Here is an 18,091-nt window from a genome sequence, read left to right on the forward strand (position 1 = left end):
AGAGTGAGAGAAACTGACAGAGGGTCAGACCTTGTTTTACAGGTTCCTTGATGCTCTTTGGGCTGTTCTTAGTGGAGCTGTGGGTAGGAATGGGACTAAGGGAAGGGCAGGATTTAGTGCATGTTCTTTGCTTTTTGATTCTTCAGCCTCTGAAACTGCTCAGGCCCTCAGGCTGCTTTTAGAGCTTCTATTGCCAGCTGGTCCTTGCCAGAAGCTGAATATTTCTTGCCCCTGAAAGTTTATAAAAAAAAATTGATATTCTGTTGTTTTACTAATAAAGAAATAATCTCAAATGGGCCTGTAGGACTTGACTACATCAAATAATTTTAACCAAGTACATTACAAATTTTGGGGACAGAATAATAGTTAAGACATTAGTTTGTAAGCTAATGTCGGAGGAAAAAGCTATCTGTAATGTGAAATTGGAATTGTTACCTGAAAATCTTCTCTTAATGTTATTCTCTCATAGTAGTTCTGGTACAGTTTTGCAGACATTTGAAACAGCTGCTGAAATGAAGCCCTTATCTGTTTGCTGTATAAAAGCACCTTTTTTCCCATTAAGAAGATATGTTAATATTAAAAAACCCCACTTAATTCCTCCCAAAAGAATGACAACAACAAAACAACCCCAAACCAAGCCAACCAACTGAAAAACCAAACAAGGCCTCTGTCACATGAAAACAGGAGGTCTCCTCAAACCCTTCATGTTTGATCAGTCTGAAAGCCTCATGCTAGACCAGTCTGTCAGTGTCTCATTATGGGGACTCTTCATGGAGTGGTGCTAAGTGTGAGGGCAGTTCTGTGCCAAACAGAGACCCCTCCTGGGTCTGCACACCCTTATTCAAGTGAGTTCCCTGCTGCCAGTGGCTGACAGCCCCCTTGAAGGACTCAGGCTTGCACGTTATGGAATAACACTCTTTATTAATAAAATTGTGACAGTTTAAGGTTCAAGGATTGCTGGTGATAGTATCTGACTGCAAAAACATATTCAAAGCAATATGCATCACATAATGTAGCTCTACTCCCTAACAAAAGTTAGCTCAAAGTTCTCGTTTGGTGTGCACAGAACATGGTTCTTACCCAGTGGACATTCCTGTGGGGGAGAAGACAGGTTCAGCCCATTGGCTGATCCCAGAAGTTGTGATGGAGTCTTTCCTGACTTCTCCCCATTCTTCTATGCTATTCCTTTACGTTTAAGGAAGAAATTAGTATAAAGGTATATACTTTTTTAATGTTGGGATGGGAATATGCACCAGTCCAAGGAGAGTATTTTTCCCATGGTTGATGATTCAACAGCAAGATATCTTCCTTTATCTCCTTTGGGTTTTAGCTGCTCTGGGATTTACCAGCTAAAAAGTACTGCTGAATTCCCTTCTCTACAAGGATTTCAGCAGAGCCTGGCCTTGGTGTCTACACTCTGCTCCACCTTTCATTTAGGCCCCCTTGGCACCTATTGCATGGGGGAAATCAGGCACACTGACCTCATTCCATGCATGGAGGAGCAACTGCATTTTCCTCTATAATTTCCATGCTGTTACAGCTGTGTGTATAACTTTGCACTTTGCTTTAATTTTACCCCCAATCTTTTCCCCACCTTCACACTCCCTGCCTCCCCAAACAAAATAACCAGCCAACCAACAAACGTTCCCTTCAAATGTCTTCTTAAGCTTACTGGGAATGAGAAAAAGTTTGCTAATATGAAATTGTCTTAGACAAATTTTATTCTGCTTTCTTTTCTGTTAAATAGAACACAGAAAAGGAGAACATTATCATTGAAATATCAAGTCCTGCTAGTACTGTCTTGATTTTATATTTTGGAAGACATTATTAATCACACTTTGGCTTTTCTGGTATTTGACATTTCAGCTGATAAAGAAAATTTTTTCACTACAAGCTGGGCCTTCCATAATAACATTCTCAGGTATGACATTTGAAATATGACTGTATTAATTTAGTTTATGAAGTCAGTTTTAAACATTATGTTATTTAAGATTTAAACAACTACAGCACCTCTTATCCCCAAAATGTATTGGCTGATGATGAATCTTTCAAAAATAAGAAAGTTGCTTTATTCCTGTTTACACCATAAATGTTAGTTTGGAGTTTTCGTTATGAATTATTTTTTAATGATGTTGCTACATGGTCCAAAATTATAAAGACAGCCATAGAGTATCTTGTTCAGGTGAACTAGAATTGAAAGCAGGTGTTACTATAGCTCTGACACAGGAATTGGCAGTTTTCCATCCTCACTCCTTCATTTGTTTGACTTCTATAATCTGCAAACCTGTCTCTATAATTTTAATGTTGGATTGCTACAGCATGTATAATTTGGAGGGTTGGAATGACTGTGTTAAAACATAATGTATTGCTTGCTAATGCACAGAGGAGGGAAAGAAAAGAGTGACCAGTGTTCTGGGTGAGATGTGTATGGGGCAGGGCAGTTTATGGCCATGCCTTGCTTTGTTCAGTGAGTTTAATGGCTGTTGCTAAACGGGATGGAGTTACTGATTTTTAGCTTATTGTTTCAACTCTTCCTGTATTGTGAAATTGATTTGTTGGTTGGAGTTCTGTTTATTTTTAAGGTACTGAGTTACAGTGCTGCTCTTCAAGGGATGAGAAGATTGAGTCAGTTGTTAGTTTATAAATAGAGCTGGCCTATGTAGTATAGCTGTTGCTGTTTATTTTCAGGGTGAGGGAAAAATGAATTAAATTTAAGATAGCGTATTGTTTCGGTATGCTGCACCTCTAATGTCTCTACTTTGTACATGGTTTGTTTTCTATTTCTACAAGTGCCAGAACATATAAAGTTCTTCTCTTCCCCATTGGTTTATGTTCTGCATAGCTTGACATGGTTTTCTAGTGTTTCATGCTGCATAAACAGCTAGCCTTCTACACCAAGCCATAACTAATCATTCTAGTAATAATCCGTGATGTTCTTAACCTGCATCTTAAACAGGTTTTATTCCCCTTCAACCTCAGTATTTAGAAGGTGTTTCATTGTAGAAGCTTGTAGTCAGAAACTCAGATTAAACTTGAGATAAGCACAGCAGGACATATGTAGTTTCAGTATGAAGATTTGTGCTAAAATTTGAATGATTTTTTTTTTTAGGTTGTGAATATCATAGGTTTTTACTCATTTCAGTCTCTTGTGACAGCGTATGAAGTCAGAATACTTAGTGTGAAATGCTAAAATCTCTGAAAATATATAATGAGTTTTTTCCTTTGTTTAAAGCATGGTCAGTAAGGAAACTTATTAATCTTTTTTATTTGCTCTTTAATGATATAGGTAGAATATGGGTTTGTATGGATAACATGCAGGGAAAACCATACTTTTAAAGCTGCCCTAAGAAGTAATGAATCTTAAATAATTGATACTGTAATTGACTGACATGCCTTTTATGAATTCACTGAAATATTTTTGTATGCTTTGTATTCCATTACTTGAGTGCCATAGAAAATTAAAAGGACATAAAATTATGTAAAGCTTCTCTTTTTTGTCATAACAGCTACAAGAAGGGGACATTGAAAGTTCTTCCTTGGAATGAGCAGAAACATCGTGAAGAAGACTGGTGTGAAAAACAAGAATGCAGGTAAGTATATATAAAAGCAAAAATAGCAAGAATTTGTTTACTAATTCTTAAAATGTGGGAATTGACCCAAAAAGACCCACTATTTTTGTACACACTAACTTGTTTTTTCAGCTTTCTAAGGGACACTGACTGAGCCAAATGGAAAGCAGAGGTTGTGCAAACCTGGATCTTCAGTAGAGAGTGTTCTCTTTCACGATCTGTCACATGTTTGAATTCTCTTACTAGTTCAGTAGAGAGGATTCTTTCTTTCATGATCTCTCTCCTGTTCAGAATCTTTTAGTAGTTCCTTTGCTGACAAAATCTAACACTCACTATGGTAGGTTGATTGTATAATTTTCTTTCAGAAGTTTTAGGAAAAAGACTGATGTTAAAAAAAATAGGTAGATAAGTATATACTTAAACATATACTTATTTTTTTTTAAGGATGGTTATTGAACCGACTTTGCAAGATGAAGGCCAGTTTCTGTATGAAAAACAACCTGAGTTACTGAAGTACAGGACTACTGACCTTTCTGTAGATCTCGTCACAGATTGGTATTTGAGCAGAGCACAGGAAATTGAAGAATATGCAATGCAGGTGAGAATAGCAGAGAGGAAATGATGGCTGAGCAGCCTTCTTCAACAGAATCCTTAACAGTCTTATGCATATTAATAGGACACTTCTCCTTCAGTAATGTACACTCTGTCTCAACTTGATTATGGCTTTTGAAGTACTTGTTTTTTCTTCTGCAGTGTACTTAGGCTTGTTCTAAAGTTTACTCAGCCAAATTAATCCATAGAAATAAATAAGGAAGCCACTAGATTCTGGTTTACCATAGCAGACAGTAGCTCTTTTGTAATCCATGAAAAGTGTTTCCCATTGCATTTTATGTTTGCAATTGAGGGAGGGAAAGTTGTGCACAGCATGTTGGGAATGTGTTTTATGACCTGTCACACGCTGCTGTGTTGTGTATATTGATACATGCCTGTCACACATGTCACTCTCATGTCAGTAAATGGTACTGTCATGATTTCTTCCTGGCAGTTTTTTGTGTTTCTATGGGACTACTATGCAGCTTATTTCTGCTTGATTTTCTTTAAATGTTAAAAGTGTTTGAAGCTCTGTTGCACATAAGAACAGAGCTCATCACTCGTGTGCTCTGGTATTTTATTGCTTCTCAAGCCAATTTAGCTGCATGAAAAGGAAGGTGACTGAAAGTATCACTATAGGTTAGTTCTGATTATTGGGTTCTCCTGTTCCACAAGTCTGCACTCCACCAGGGCTCTTTTTAATCATGGTTGCCTGTGATCTTAACAACCAATCAGTGGGTATGGAAATGAAAGCAACTTCTAAGGATCAGTTAAATTATATAACATACAAATTACATTGCATTCTGCTCTTCAAGACTTATGTCTGCCTTGCTGAATATTTACAGCCAGTATAGTGTCCTTTGAAATCAAAACAGAACCTTTCATATGAAGGTAGTTTCAGTCACTGGAGAAAGACTGTCATTGTTTTTCGTGATGTAAAATGCAACAATTAAAATTACTAAATCATGGTCAGCTAGAAAAGTCATATTGCACATCAGTTACCTGATTGTCTTAGTTTAGAGCAATCCTTCATATTCCATATGGTGAGATGAGCTGTGTAATCTCCAGAAGGACTAATGTTCTAATTTACATGTCTCTATATGATGGTTGGTTAAATGCATGCATCTTGGTTAAAAAGATCTAGCAATATCATCCCCTAAGATTAAGCATTTTGTGTGCTCTTCATGAAGCTGAGAAGGGCAATCCATTTAAGAATATGCAGTCCACAAAAACTTCTAGGAACTTCAAATTACCTATTAAGCAACAGGGGAATAAAATAGATGCACAGAAAGGACTCAGATTGAAGGTGGTGTTTGGCAAACAGTTGTACAGCAGTGTTTTTTGAATTATTTTTCAGGTTGATTGTGCTCTGTCCCTTGTTCGTCTTGGCATGGAGAGGAACATTCCTGGTCTGCAGGTGCTCTGTGACAATCTGATCACCCTTGAGACAGTGGTTTATGAGACTGATGGTGATCGAACTTTGACTTTGAAGGAACTTTTAGAGATGAAGGACATTGAGAAGCTGAGACTGTTGATGAAGAATGTAAGTATTTTCAATAAATCAATAAGTATACCTTGAAATCCAGTAACTCAGATTACCCTGGATCCTTTGTATATAAAGATGCTCTTTTTTTTTTTTTTTTTTTTTGGTAGTAGGGTTTATTTCTTTTCCTTTCTAAAAAAAAGCTAAATTTGCTCAGTTTTCTCAAAGACCCACTTTATCCCTGGCTGAGGACTCAATGTTAATAAATCCTACTTGGAAAGCTTGCCTTTTCATTGGCCTATTTTTTAAGGATCTTCAGTGTAACGCTTGATGATGCTGCAAATACAACATTGAATGTGTTGCTTGGATGTTTTTTGGTGTCTTTAAATATTATCATGAAATTTTTATATTTGCCTCTGCACCAGATGTGTGGTTTTTGTCTCTGTACTGAGCTTGAGCATGGAATTTCAGAATAGAAAAAGACCTCTTGGAAGGGTTGCAAAATAGCTAGAGATGGAACAGGGATCTGAAATTCAGTTGAAGAACACATAAGAAGAACACATAAGCACCAGAGGAAAATAGGAAAGTACTCAGAAATTAAATATAACTCTTTGTTGTTTTGTTGGGTTTTTTTTGAGGGGGGGAGTGGGTTGGTCTTCTGTTGTTTATTTGGTTTTGGTTTTGGATTTATGTAGCCACTCATGACTTGTTTTTCTATCTTGCATTCTTGTGAATTGCAGAAGGCAGTGCTACTCTGACATGCTTGCATGGTCTTTCACTCATTCTGAAGCTGCAGGAGGAAGGCAGGCTTTCCTCACATAATGGCCTTTCCTCCTGTTCTGCTCAGTTTCCCCAAGCCATTGGGTAGCAGGAAGATTGTTTCAGTGTTTCATGATGTAGTAATCTGTTTGTGATAGGTGAAGATAACTGTTTCAGTTATATTGATCAAAAAAAAAGTTCCATTTGTTTTTTGCATTTCCTGATTGTTTTGGACCTGTTCTTAGATTTCCTCTCTGTAACTCTTTGTGCTTTCCAGTCTTCAGATGAAAAATATGTGAAGAATGTTTATCAGTGGATGATCCCTTTCCTCCACCGCTGTGAAAACCAGTCCCCTGGTCTTGCAAATACCCTTTTTAAAGAATACTTAGTAACATTGGCAAAGGAGGACTTGACTCTACCTCTGAAGATATTTCAGAATTCAAAGCCTGATGTAAGTAAAGAGCTCTGCTGATGATTCTACTAGTTTCTTTGGAAATTCTTGTCCTGGAGAGATGAATTCAGAAATAGTTAGTTCATCTAAGTCAGATCATCCTTCTAATCTTTCTCATTTTCTTGGACCCAAGATTTGTTATGTTTTGAAAATATAGAAAGGTTTTGCCATAAATTATAATGCAGCTAAACTGTCTTTGATGAGACTGTCAAACTAATGCAATAATGATTCTAGCCTAGTAGAATAAAAATTATTGAATTGATTCTTCTTCTAAGCAATTTCCTGGTGACCTGTTTGAAGTAAATTCTTGGCATATTTCCTTTATAAAAAGTGGATATGAAAGAGTTTAATGATGTCACTTTTTTTCTTGAGGAATTTTACTAGGAGTAGATTTCAAGTTACTTCCCCCTCTCCTGCCTTCCACAGCAAATGTAAAGAATAAAGTGGGGGCCATTAGAATTGAGGTGAGAGATGAATGAGTAAGGGTTGAAGTTGCCTTCTGTGTGAGTGTTTCATGCTGTTTCTTTGGCTTAAATAATTATTCCAGAGCACACATGCACATATTTGCATGCTATTGCAATGAGTGTATGGACAGAAATCAGCCAGCAAAGCACAACCACAGCTCTTTTATGTATGTTGGTACTGTTGTACATATTAAGTAAGTCTGACAAATGTTTGCAGCAGTTGCCTTCCTCTGTCCTGCACCCTTTCCACTTCTCAAATTCAGAAAGGGTATAATGGCATACCACTGTTCTTTCAAGTGTCTGCACTGCAGAAAACTAGCCAAGATAAGTTTCTGGTTGTGACTTTACCAGTTTGTTAGCAAGAGACCTTCTAATTGCACCTAAGACAATTTATTTACTTGGAGTACACATATTTTTATATTGAAAAGAAAGTTAACTGTTCAATTAGAAGCGAGAAATAAAAACCAGTTTACATTCTTTTCTTGTTAGTGTCAGCCAAAAATTATTCCTGATCAGGACCAGCTTATGATTACGGCGTTGGAGTGTATTTACAGCTGTGAGCGAGATGACCAGCTCTCTCTCTGTTATGATATTTTGGAATGCCTTCCACAAAGAGGATATGGGTAAACATTTTCAGCTAGTTATTTGTAAATATTTTAGAAATATTAAATATGGATGTTAATTAATGCTTTAAAAAGGGTTGTTAAATTACTAAAGGATAGACAGAGTTACTGGAATATTCTGATCACCTCTGGGCTGCTGTGACTGTAATGTGTGTATCTATAGACTTCTGTGTGCATATTCTACCAGTTACGGCAGCAAAACAGAGGTTAAAGTAGCAGCCTAGACCAAGGCTTCTGTATTGTTTCTTAGACTTTTACAGTCTGATGAATTGAGACCAAATGTTAGTGCTGTCTTACTGGTTTTGTTACAATCGTGGCATCTTGCACTTAACTTAAAAGCAGCAATACGTCCCTGTGAGAGAGGGGAGATAGAAAAACCTATTGAGGGACAAGTAATGCTCAAGAAAGGGAAAGCTTGAAGAGGAGATATCCTGTGATCTGTGAGGTGCAAACTATTCTTCCAGTATCTTTTACATGAAGGAAGAGAGAGCCTGAGAAAAGTCTTAAGGAAGAAGGAAGACCTTTGCTCTTGGGAGACTGAGGGGGACCCTCTAGATTTTAATTGTCTTTACAGCAAGTAGCCTAACAGTTTTAATATTTGCAGGTAAACATATATTTGATTTTAATCCGGGAGTCAGACTGCTTATCTTCATATCTATGTAATATGAATTACAAGAGGAAATGATAAGGAGTATGTGTATATGTATATATTTAATTGTGTGATATCATTGCAGGCCTGAAACAGATAAAACTAAAACTCTTCATGATGAAGTAGACGAACTGGAACAAATTCTTAGGTATTTAATTTTGCTAAAATAAATAGTGTATTCTTACAGAAACCACTAGGCATAGCCAGGAACTCTTTATGATAAGAAACCGGAAAAAATACTTACCTTTTTTTTTTAATGCTGTCAACAAGGTGATCTGGTTTTTATATTTGGAACATAGACATTTTGAGTGGTTATATCTATTTGACTGTTATACATCTCTGAGATACTTTTCTTGGAATAAAAGGTTGGGGGGTTGTGTTTTGTTTTGTCCATTTTCTTGGGGTTTTTTTGTGGGGGGCTTTGTTGGGGATTATTTTATTTGTTTGATTGGGGGTTTTTTGTTTGTTTTATTTTGGTGGGTTTTTTTTTTTTGTTGGGAGCTTTGTTGGGGATGTTTTTTAATTTCTTTGGTTGGGGATTTTTTATTTAGCTTGTTTTATTTTTGGTGGGGTGTTTTTGGTGAGGAGGAAAAGGGTAACCTGAGGTATTTGTTTTGATCTTGGTACTTTATAATGCTTTGAGTGATTAAAGACTAAAACTGTGAAGGTGTGTCATCAAGTATTGGCGGTATATGTTTACCATCCAGTAGTAGTAATATATTTTAAAAAACGTAGGTGACGTTACTGTGGCTAGTTGATACTGTAAGGGATTTTTTGGGACTGTTTGCATTTGCAGTGCATGTTTTGAGAGCTTTCAGAGTGCTGCAGCTGCAGCAGCAGCTGCTCAGCTGTGCAGGGCTCTGAAGGGCTGGCTGTGTTTGCAGCGTGGCGGAGCTGCTGGAGAAGCACGGCCTGCAGAAGCCGGTTTCCTTTGTGAAGGACACCAGGGACAGCGCCGAGGAGGCTCGGAAGCTGATGGTCAGGCTGACCAGGCACACAGCTCGCAAGTTAGTATTCCAGTATTCCAGGGGGACTGGGCAAGAGCAGGGGAAGGCACTGAGGTAACAGAGCCTGCCTGCCTGCTTCCTGGCAGCAGGGAGCTGTGGTGTTCACCCTGCAGGCAGTGTACATAAACACTTTTGTTGAGCTGGTGATTAATGTGATTAGTGTTTTGGCTGCATTCTCCACAGTCAAAAATGTCTGCCTGCCTTCAAACCTGCTCTAGTATGTTCATGTGTAAGTAAACAAGCTTAAAATGCATACTGGCTGCAAAATACTGCAGGATGATGAACTGTGAAAGTTAACATATTGTAAAGAAGATCCTTTAAGACCTTTAGAATTTTATTGAGAGTGTAGAATCTGTAAAATAATTCTTTGGTTTTTTTGGCATGTTTTCTTGGAATCCTTGTAATAGGGTAATTTATTGATTTTAGGTATTGATTCTACCAGTAGAATATATTCCCAGTGTAATTTTTCAGTTTGTCTAGTTTGACTCATCTTTCATTTAACTTATCTTTCAAATGCGTATGAATTGTTAAATGGCTTTTGGTATAAGCAGGTAAAACTTTTGAATCATGGAAAACTGTGGGTGATTTGTCTTTCTTATTTAAAGCAAATATGCACAACAGTTTTCCGTGATGGTAGAGTGTTATTTATATTTTTAGTAGTTTGAAAGCTTTTTAAGACCTTTAGAAACTTCACTTTAGAAAGATCAAGACAATGCCTCTGTAGGAAAAATGTTGATTTTTCCACTACTGTTGGAGACCCTTTGTTTTGCCAAAGTAAAAGCTAATGCCACATGAGAAAATCACTATTAGCTGGAACTAGCTCATGCAATTTAAAAAGGTCTTTTTTTTTAATCTGAAAGGCTCACGATAATGTCAAAAACCATTCATAGTGTTTTTACTGGTAAAAGTTTTGGTAGAGCACAAGAAGTTGAAGCTTTGTGGATAAGCAGAGATTCATAGATCCAGAGGGTCAGAAACCTGAATACCACTCAATTTTAAGAAACAAGATCAAGTTACAGCTTTATTCTCCTGTGATTGCATGCCATTGATTAGTCCTTTGAGATTGCCTACAATGAACAGCAGTTTAATGAGCCTCAGTTGCTGTTACAGACTTGGTTTTGCCCTGCAGTTCCCAGATCAGCAGGAAGATAGCACTCCCAACTTCCTGATGTATTGTGGACCATTATCAATACCTACTTGGGAGATTTTGAGAAAGATGGCTTAAATCCCTGTCTTATCCCACAGAAAACAAAAAAAAGAACTTTGAGTATTGCATTGTTTTCAAACCATTTTATCTCACAGATACTGTTTTAATATTCATTAACATTAAAAGCCTTCTGTCTTTGAATCACTTCTGGTTAAAACTCTAATTAAATATTGAAATAAAGTTTAGAAAACTTATATTTTTGGTGATGGAAATCTACTGCTTTTCTTTGAAGCTGTATTGGAGAAGCGAGTATTTAATTTTAAAAAATGTTTGTAGGCAACCGTCCGTTGGTGAGGCGCAGTGGAAGGAATTGCTCCAGGATATGTTGGACATGCAGCAGAAAGTGTATAGGTGCTTACATGCAGATACTTGCTATGAGGTGAGTTTTTTGTCTTCTTCCTGGCTTATGTCCCAAGTAAGCTACACATTCTTATTTCATATTGTTGTTCACAGGTTTAAATACATTTTTCTGTGTTATTACTTGGTTGCCTACTGCCTTTTTTTCCCCAGTATTTTATTTAAGTAAAAAATTTCTGGTGTTTATTCATTTTATCTAAAGCTCCTCTAATAAATACTATGTATATCTTTTATTAAAATTCAACTTTTTCAAAAGTTGAGTCAACTTTGTGAGATTTTCTTACATAGCCTGTAATTCTGCGTACAAATGTATTTAGCAATAAACACTCCAGACTAATGAAAATAAAATGTTATCTTCACTCAAGCATTTCTTAAACATGGAGTTTTGGTTTGATGATATTATCCAAGATCATTATAGGATTATGGACTTTCTGCTGCTTGCAATTGAAGTAAAATTATGTGAGATGAGAAATTTAATTTGAATGAAGGTAAAAACCCTTGCATGTGCATAAAGTCGAAACCAATGTCAGTATTTGCAAAAGATTGCTGTTAGACAGATGTAGAATTTGCTGTGACATATATTATTTATTTACATTTTCACTTCAATGTACTGCAATTTATTACAGATGCATTAGTATGTCACCTATAATTAGTGTTTATATCAATAGAGAAGCATGTTTTATTGCAATTTACAGAATTAATTGCTTATGTCTACCCCTCTGATTAGCTCTTAGCAGAAGTTTTAAAAGCAAATCAGAAAAAAAAAAAAGGAAGGAAAAAGACAATGCTATTCAACTTCTATATAAGAAAAATCACTCCTTTTCTGTAGTTGCATGGCTAGAAAAACTGCAACATGTTTAATAGCCATGTTTTTTTGGTGGGCTACAATTTAGGGTACTTGAATTTTTTTGAAAGTGCATGTTAAGAAATTGTAATACTAGCGTACTCTGCAAATAAGGCATTTGCTTTACTCAGATCTTAATGTAATTTTTCTATTAACATTATTTTTTAACTCTGAAACATGATTAAACAAGAAACGCAATGAAGGGTTTTGGAAAAAAATATTACGTAGGAGTGCTGAAAATGCTTTAAATGTAGTGCTGTCATATGCAATTATACTTTGATGACTTCAAAATTGATAAATTGGTGAGGCAGTAAGGATTTGCAATCCCATGTGAGGTTTGGCTATTTTTAGCATGATGCTTGCTTGCTCTCTTCTTTTTCCATGCATAGTGAATTCTGTCTTTTTGGCTTCATAAATTTTGAAAGAGGTGAATGTTCTGTGTGTGATCTTTGAGGGGGAAGCGTCAGCTATGATATTTTGCATCTCTTGCTGTTCCTTGAGGGCTGGTATGTTGTGAAATGGAAGATAATCCACTTGTGTGATGTTCTTTAAGAACCACTGAATTGTTTTCCTTTCCCAGAGCATGATATGGTTTGGAGAGGGTCTTCCTAGACAAGAAGTATCTTGAAATAAAGTGTGATTGGATAGAGTGCTAAATAGTCTCCTTCATGCCCTCTTTTCCATGAAAGATTGGACCAGATGATCATTTGAGATCCCTTCCAACCTTGGCTCTATGATTCATTTATCCTCTTGAATTTATGAACTTTTAAACCTTTGATAAAGGCCATACTGCTGCAGCTGTGGTATTTCTGAAATGATTACATTTTTTATGGTCCTTTTCATTAGCACAGTAATGACTGTGCTCAAGAAAAAACCAATTTTTTTAAGGAGTTGAGGTTGAGTGTCTTAAATTGGGCAGAATTTCTACCTTGAAATAAATCAGGTGTTTTGTGGCAGATGCTGCATTATATGAGTTTGCATTCTTTGAAGATAGTCTTGATGGAAGTTTAAAAAACAGCTTATATACTCAGTTCTAAATAATTTTAGTTACTTTAGGAATACAGAATTTCTTCTCTTACATTGTTGGTTTTAAGGTCTTAATAATGAACTGCCCTTCCAGATTCTTACATTGTATTAATACCTGAGAATGTAGGTATATTTTGGTGTCTTAAGTCATACTGTAAAAAGACAGTTGATATGGGTTTTTTTTTTTTAACTTCCAGCAAATAGAAACTAGCTACTAGTTAATTTTAGCTTTACTTCATTGTAGAAGTACTTCCCTTGGTAGAAGTTAGGTTTTCTGCTTGGACTAAATATATTCTTTTGATTCAAATATCCTTGTATTCAAAGGGCTTAATGCCATACAGTACAGATGCCAATTTGAAGCTACTGCTCCTGCAGATTTTTCAATTACTGTTCTTTCTTTTAGATATTCACCGAAAGTCTCCTGTGCTCAAGCAGTGTTGACAATATCCACCTGGCTGGGCAAATGATGCACTGCAGTGTTTGGTCAGTGGATCTACCAAGTTCATCAAAAGGGAAGCCACAGTACCGAGTCAGCTATGCCAGAAGCATTGAACTGGTTTTGGCTGCTGGTAGAGAATATTTCAATTCTTCAACCAGTTTGACTGATAGCTGTATGGAATTGGCCAGGTACCTTTACAACCATCCTATGCATAAACACAACTGATGTAATGTTGTCATAGCATTATTTGCTAGTATCACTCCCCCACCCAGTCTTCTGTTGGGAATGTTTTTCATAGGCAGGCTCTGGAAATACAGAGTAGTGTTGCTTTTCATGCAAAGAGTTTAAAGACCCCTTTAATGCCTAAGGGTTCTGTGACCAGCTTTTCTCTTAAGGTTTTATGGTGATATTTCAAAATACATTTAGCTCAAATACTTGCTATGAATGTGTGACCCTGTGTTTATTCTGTTTAATAACATGTTTTGGTTCTCCTCTGATTTACCTTCAATCAGTTGTTTCATGGTAACTTGAGTTTCTGTGAGTGATTATTGTGTGTAGGTCTCCTAGTTGCCTTTGTGTACGAGTTGGTTTAGGTAGAATGTATTTACAGAATCACTAGGGTGGAAGAGGCCTTTAAGATCATCAAGTCCAACCCATGCCCTAACACCTCAGCTAAACCATGGCACTGAGTGCCACATCCAGTTTTTTTTTAAACACATCCAGGGATGGTGACTCTGCCACCTCCCCAGGCAGACAATTCCAGCTTCTCTGTAGTTCTTCTATTCCACTCCTATTTTAATATTGAGCCTGAAGTATTTGTTAATATGCCTGAAAAATCTGCTGGATTCAGATGGGATTTTCAGCTAACATGCAATTTTGTTTTTGATTTTAAATGTTTATTAATTAACGAGTGGAGACAAAATAGGGCAGGCTGGACAAATCAAATATTTTCCTAATCTAATGTGTATGGTGATTTTAGCCATTTAAAATGAGATGACTTGCCATTTGGACGAGCTCAAGGCTTGAAGCTCATAATGCTCATGAAGTTCAGCAAGAACAAGTGCTGGTGCTGCAGCAGGATCTGGGCAACCCCTGGTGTCACTCCAGGCTGGAGGATGAACAGATCAGAGCAGCCTGGCTGAGAAGGACTTTGGGGTGCTGTGGGTGAGAGGCTGGACATGACCCAGCCATGTGCCCCTGCAGCCCAGAAAGCCAAACGTGTCCTGGGCTGCATCCACAGCAGTGTGGGCAGCAGGGGAGGGAGGGGATTCTGCCCCTCTGCTCTGCCCTGCCCTGGTGAGACCCCACCTGCAGGGCTGCACCCAGCCCTGGGGTCCCAGCATGGGGAGGACGTGGATCTGTTGGAGTGAATTCAGAGGGATGAAGCACTCCTGTGAGGAAAATCTGAGAGATTTGGGGTTGTTCAGCCTGGAAGAGAGAAGGCCCTGGGATGACCTAAATACCAGTACCTGAAGGAAGCCTGCAAAAAAGACAGACTTCTAACAAAGGCATGTAGTGGGACAAGAGGAAATGGCTTCAGGATGGAGGAGACCAGGTTTAATTTAGATGTTTAATAAAAAGTCTTTACTGTGAGTGTGGTGAGGCACTAGGACAGATTCTCCCCAGAATTTGTGGCTTCTCCATCTCTGAAAGTGTTCAAGCAGCTCTTGGGCAGCCTGGTCTAGTGGGAGGTGTCTGTGCCCATGGCGGGGGATTTGGAACTAGATGATGCTTAAAGTCCCTTCCAACCTGTGGCCATTCTATGATTCTGTGATTTTGCATGTTCGTTTTCTTTGTTTAATGTGCATTAGTAAAACTACATGTGACTACACTGTACCAGAATGCAGCTTGTATTTAAAAAAAAACTATCTAAAAGCTTATTGCAAGAATATATTATTCATATGATTTAAAAACTCTATTTAGAATAATGTGCTCTTAATAATTTCATGCATTAATTCATCCTCAGAGGAATTTAGTGAGGTTTTTGTTATTTTTTTAATAAGCTTTGTTTTATTTTCTGTACCTAGTTGAGGAAACTGAATTTGTGACAATGACTCTTAGTGTTTCACTTCTGTTAATTTTTTACAGTGTTTTGCTTTTATAACTTCTACTATATGGCAATACCAAAACACTATAGTGGTAGAAGAAATATTTCCCAAAATAATTATGTATTTAAGTACATAAACCTTCAACATCATCTGTAAATTCATTGCAGATCTAAATTCAGGAGGGTTTAGGGGATGTGCTTATAACAACCAGTAGAAGGCTATACCAAAATAGAAATTCATTAAAACATTTAGCCAGCTATAAGAGATGAACTGTATCAAAACACCTCACATGTGCATTACAAAACCACTTAGTATTCTGACATTTCATAAGCACATTTAATTTCTGCTGGTGGTTGTTTTGTTTTATTTTACTCACCAGTTAGCTTCTCCCACAAGTTTAATTTAAAATGTTTTCCTCAGACTTCAGAAAAATGTGTTTGTTCTTATTTAGGTGTTGTCTACAACTTATTGAAGACAGTCCAAGTGCTGTTCAGGAGGAGTTGGACCTCATTCGTGCTCTGGGTTACCTGGAAGAGTTTGGTGTGAAAATATTACCGCTGCAAGGTACTGCTTAATTTTATTCTTCATATGATTACTTGAATTATAGGCATAAATATGCATGAGAAATAGTTACTATTACATAAGTGTGCTATGATTAAAATAAAGAGTCCATATACTGCCTCCAAGCAGTTTACAGGCACATAGAAAAACTATATTTTTAATAGAATTTTTTAGCTTCTGAGGTAAGAAAAATATTTGCATATGGTGTCTTTGTTTTTTTGACTTTTAGCACAACTTTAAAATAGAATATCAAGTATATGAAACTCCTGGTGATTGAACAGAAATTCAGCTCATTTTTTATTTACCAAATAATCTGCACTTGGCTGTGTGCTTTAAAATAACAGGTATGAGAGAAGTACTTCTTGTCAGGCAGTTTTCATGTCTCCACTGGGCTGTTTCATTGTGAAGTATATAAAACCCAATGACAGTGGAAGTGAACTTTTGCAAGGTATTTCTTCAGATTCTGTGCTAAAACGAAATCTTTTGTAGCTCCAACTGCAGTGGAACGGAAAGGTGTTGGACAAAGTTTGGAAAGAAGTTATGATTATGTACAATGAAATTGCATGAACCCTACTCATGGAACTGGCAGAGATGAGCACTAAGACATGAGATGTGCTGATGATAGATAATGTTTTGCTTCTGGCATTGTGCAGAGAAATACTGGGATTTATGGAAAGCACTTCTGGTACTTTCCATATCATGGAAAATGAAGTAGATGTTCTCAGCAGCAGTTGTTACATTACTTTGGTGCTCCCTTTTTGTTCTGTTTTTTTCCAAGTATTTATTCAAGTGAATTGATGCTCCAAATGTTATAATCAGAAATATTAACATTTCTGGACTGAGAGTGTCTGATTTTTAGATCTTGCAGTATTGGTCTGTTGATTTCTAGAGAAAAATTATTTTTCAGTCTGTTTGTTCAGCCTTTAAAAGGGTACATGTATTTTCTTCAACTTGTTTTGATGTGGACATGGAGATATCATTTAAAAAAAAGTAGTGACATAATGCTGCATTAACAGAATGTGTAATACAACTGATCTAGATTAATTAGAATATGTGAAATCATGCATGTAATTTCATTAATGATCCTGACATCCTTGCTTCAATATCTTTCATGTAAATCAAATTAATCTAATAAGATTAAAATTATGTTTTCAAGTTTTAATGAAAGCCTTTAAATGATCTGTTACTTTGATAGAATGTCATTAAAGTAGCACTGAGGATCAGCTGCAGCAATAGTCTTTTAGCAATAGACTTTTGTTTGCAGTTCTGTGTTTAGTTGTCTGTAGATCTTCCCCCACTTCTATTTTAGCAAAGTTAACAGTTTAAGTTTATGGACTATCATTATGCTATGTTGTAATAAAATTGGGTTTGAAGACTCGGTATTAAAATAAAATGTGAAGACAAGTTCATCTTTAAGTGCTTGACCCACAGTATTATATCAGATTACTTTTAGTTATATAATGTATTAAAAATTCCTGCTTAAATAATCAGTGACTGAAAACATTTTCCTGATGAATACTAATATATGCCTGTGATAGAATATTAAAAATGAAACTAAAAAGATGACCTTTTCCTGCTCTTCCATTCTTGTTCATTTTAGTCTAATTTCCAGAATTAACAGTTTTCATTATACTAATATGTCTTTGCTCTTATTTAGAGGCCTAATATCCTGTTTTAAGCCCAATATGCTAATGCAGAGTTTATCCCCATGCAGCCATTCACTCTTACTGAGTGTTAAGTGGGATATCTGCATGCTGTTCCTCTGTGTTCTGAGAACTTGCATAGTATGAAAGCATCACCTTTTAGAGCAACAGCCTGAAGTTAGCCACCCACTAATGAGCTAAATAGAGCACTTGAATCAGTTAATGATATTAAATTATGCAGTTAAAATAGTTGTTTAATTCTTGGTATTTTTTTTTTTAACACAGTACTGATTATAAGCTGCTCAGGATATGGTTGAAAGAACCTTGTGATTTGTAAGCTATCCTTCCACTTCCTCAGGAAATTTTAAAG

The 18,091-nt window shown here is 36.6% G+C and overlaps 1 protein-coding gene across 1 annotated transcript in view; it reads left to right on the forward strand.

Annotated features, from left to right (window-relative positions):
* The window catches only part of NBAS (NBAS subunit of NRZ tethering complex), a 160,057-nt gene that overhangs the window by 40,481 nt on the left and 101,485 nt on the right, over nt 1–18,091 (forward strand). The window contains exons 22-31 of the mRNA XM_058020301.1: nt 3,507–3,590; nt 4,014–4,167; nt 5,518–5,703; nt 6,680–6,853; nt 7,807–7,940; nt 8,675–8,737; nt 9,474–9,596; nt 11,080–11,182; nt 13,434–13,657; nt 15,969–16,081. Of these exons, the coding sequence (XP_057876284.1) occupies nt 3,507–3,590; nt 4,014–4,167; nt 5,518–5,703; nt 6,680–6,853; nt 7,807–7,940; nt 8,675–8,737; nt 9,474–9,596; nt 11,080–11,182; nt 13,434–13,657; nt 15,969–16,081 (1,358 nt within the window). The remainder of the gene's footprint in view (nt 1–3,506; nt 3,591–4,013; nt 4,168–5,517; nt 5,704–6,679; nt 6,854–7,806; nt 7,941–8,674; nt 8,738–9,473; nt 9,597–11,079; nt 11,183–13,433; nt 13,658–15,968; nt 16,082–18,091) is intronic.

This window comes from Melospiza georgiana, chromosome 3 (assembly GCF_028018845.1).
Source record: "Melospiza georgiana isolate bMelGeo1 chromosome 3, bMelGeo1.pri, whole genome shotgun sequence".
Lineage (NCBI taxonomy): Eukaryota > Metazoa > Chordata > Aves > Passeriformes > Passerellidae > Melospiza > Melospiza georgiana.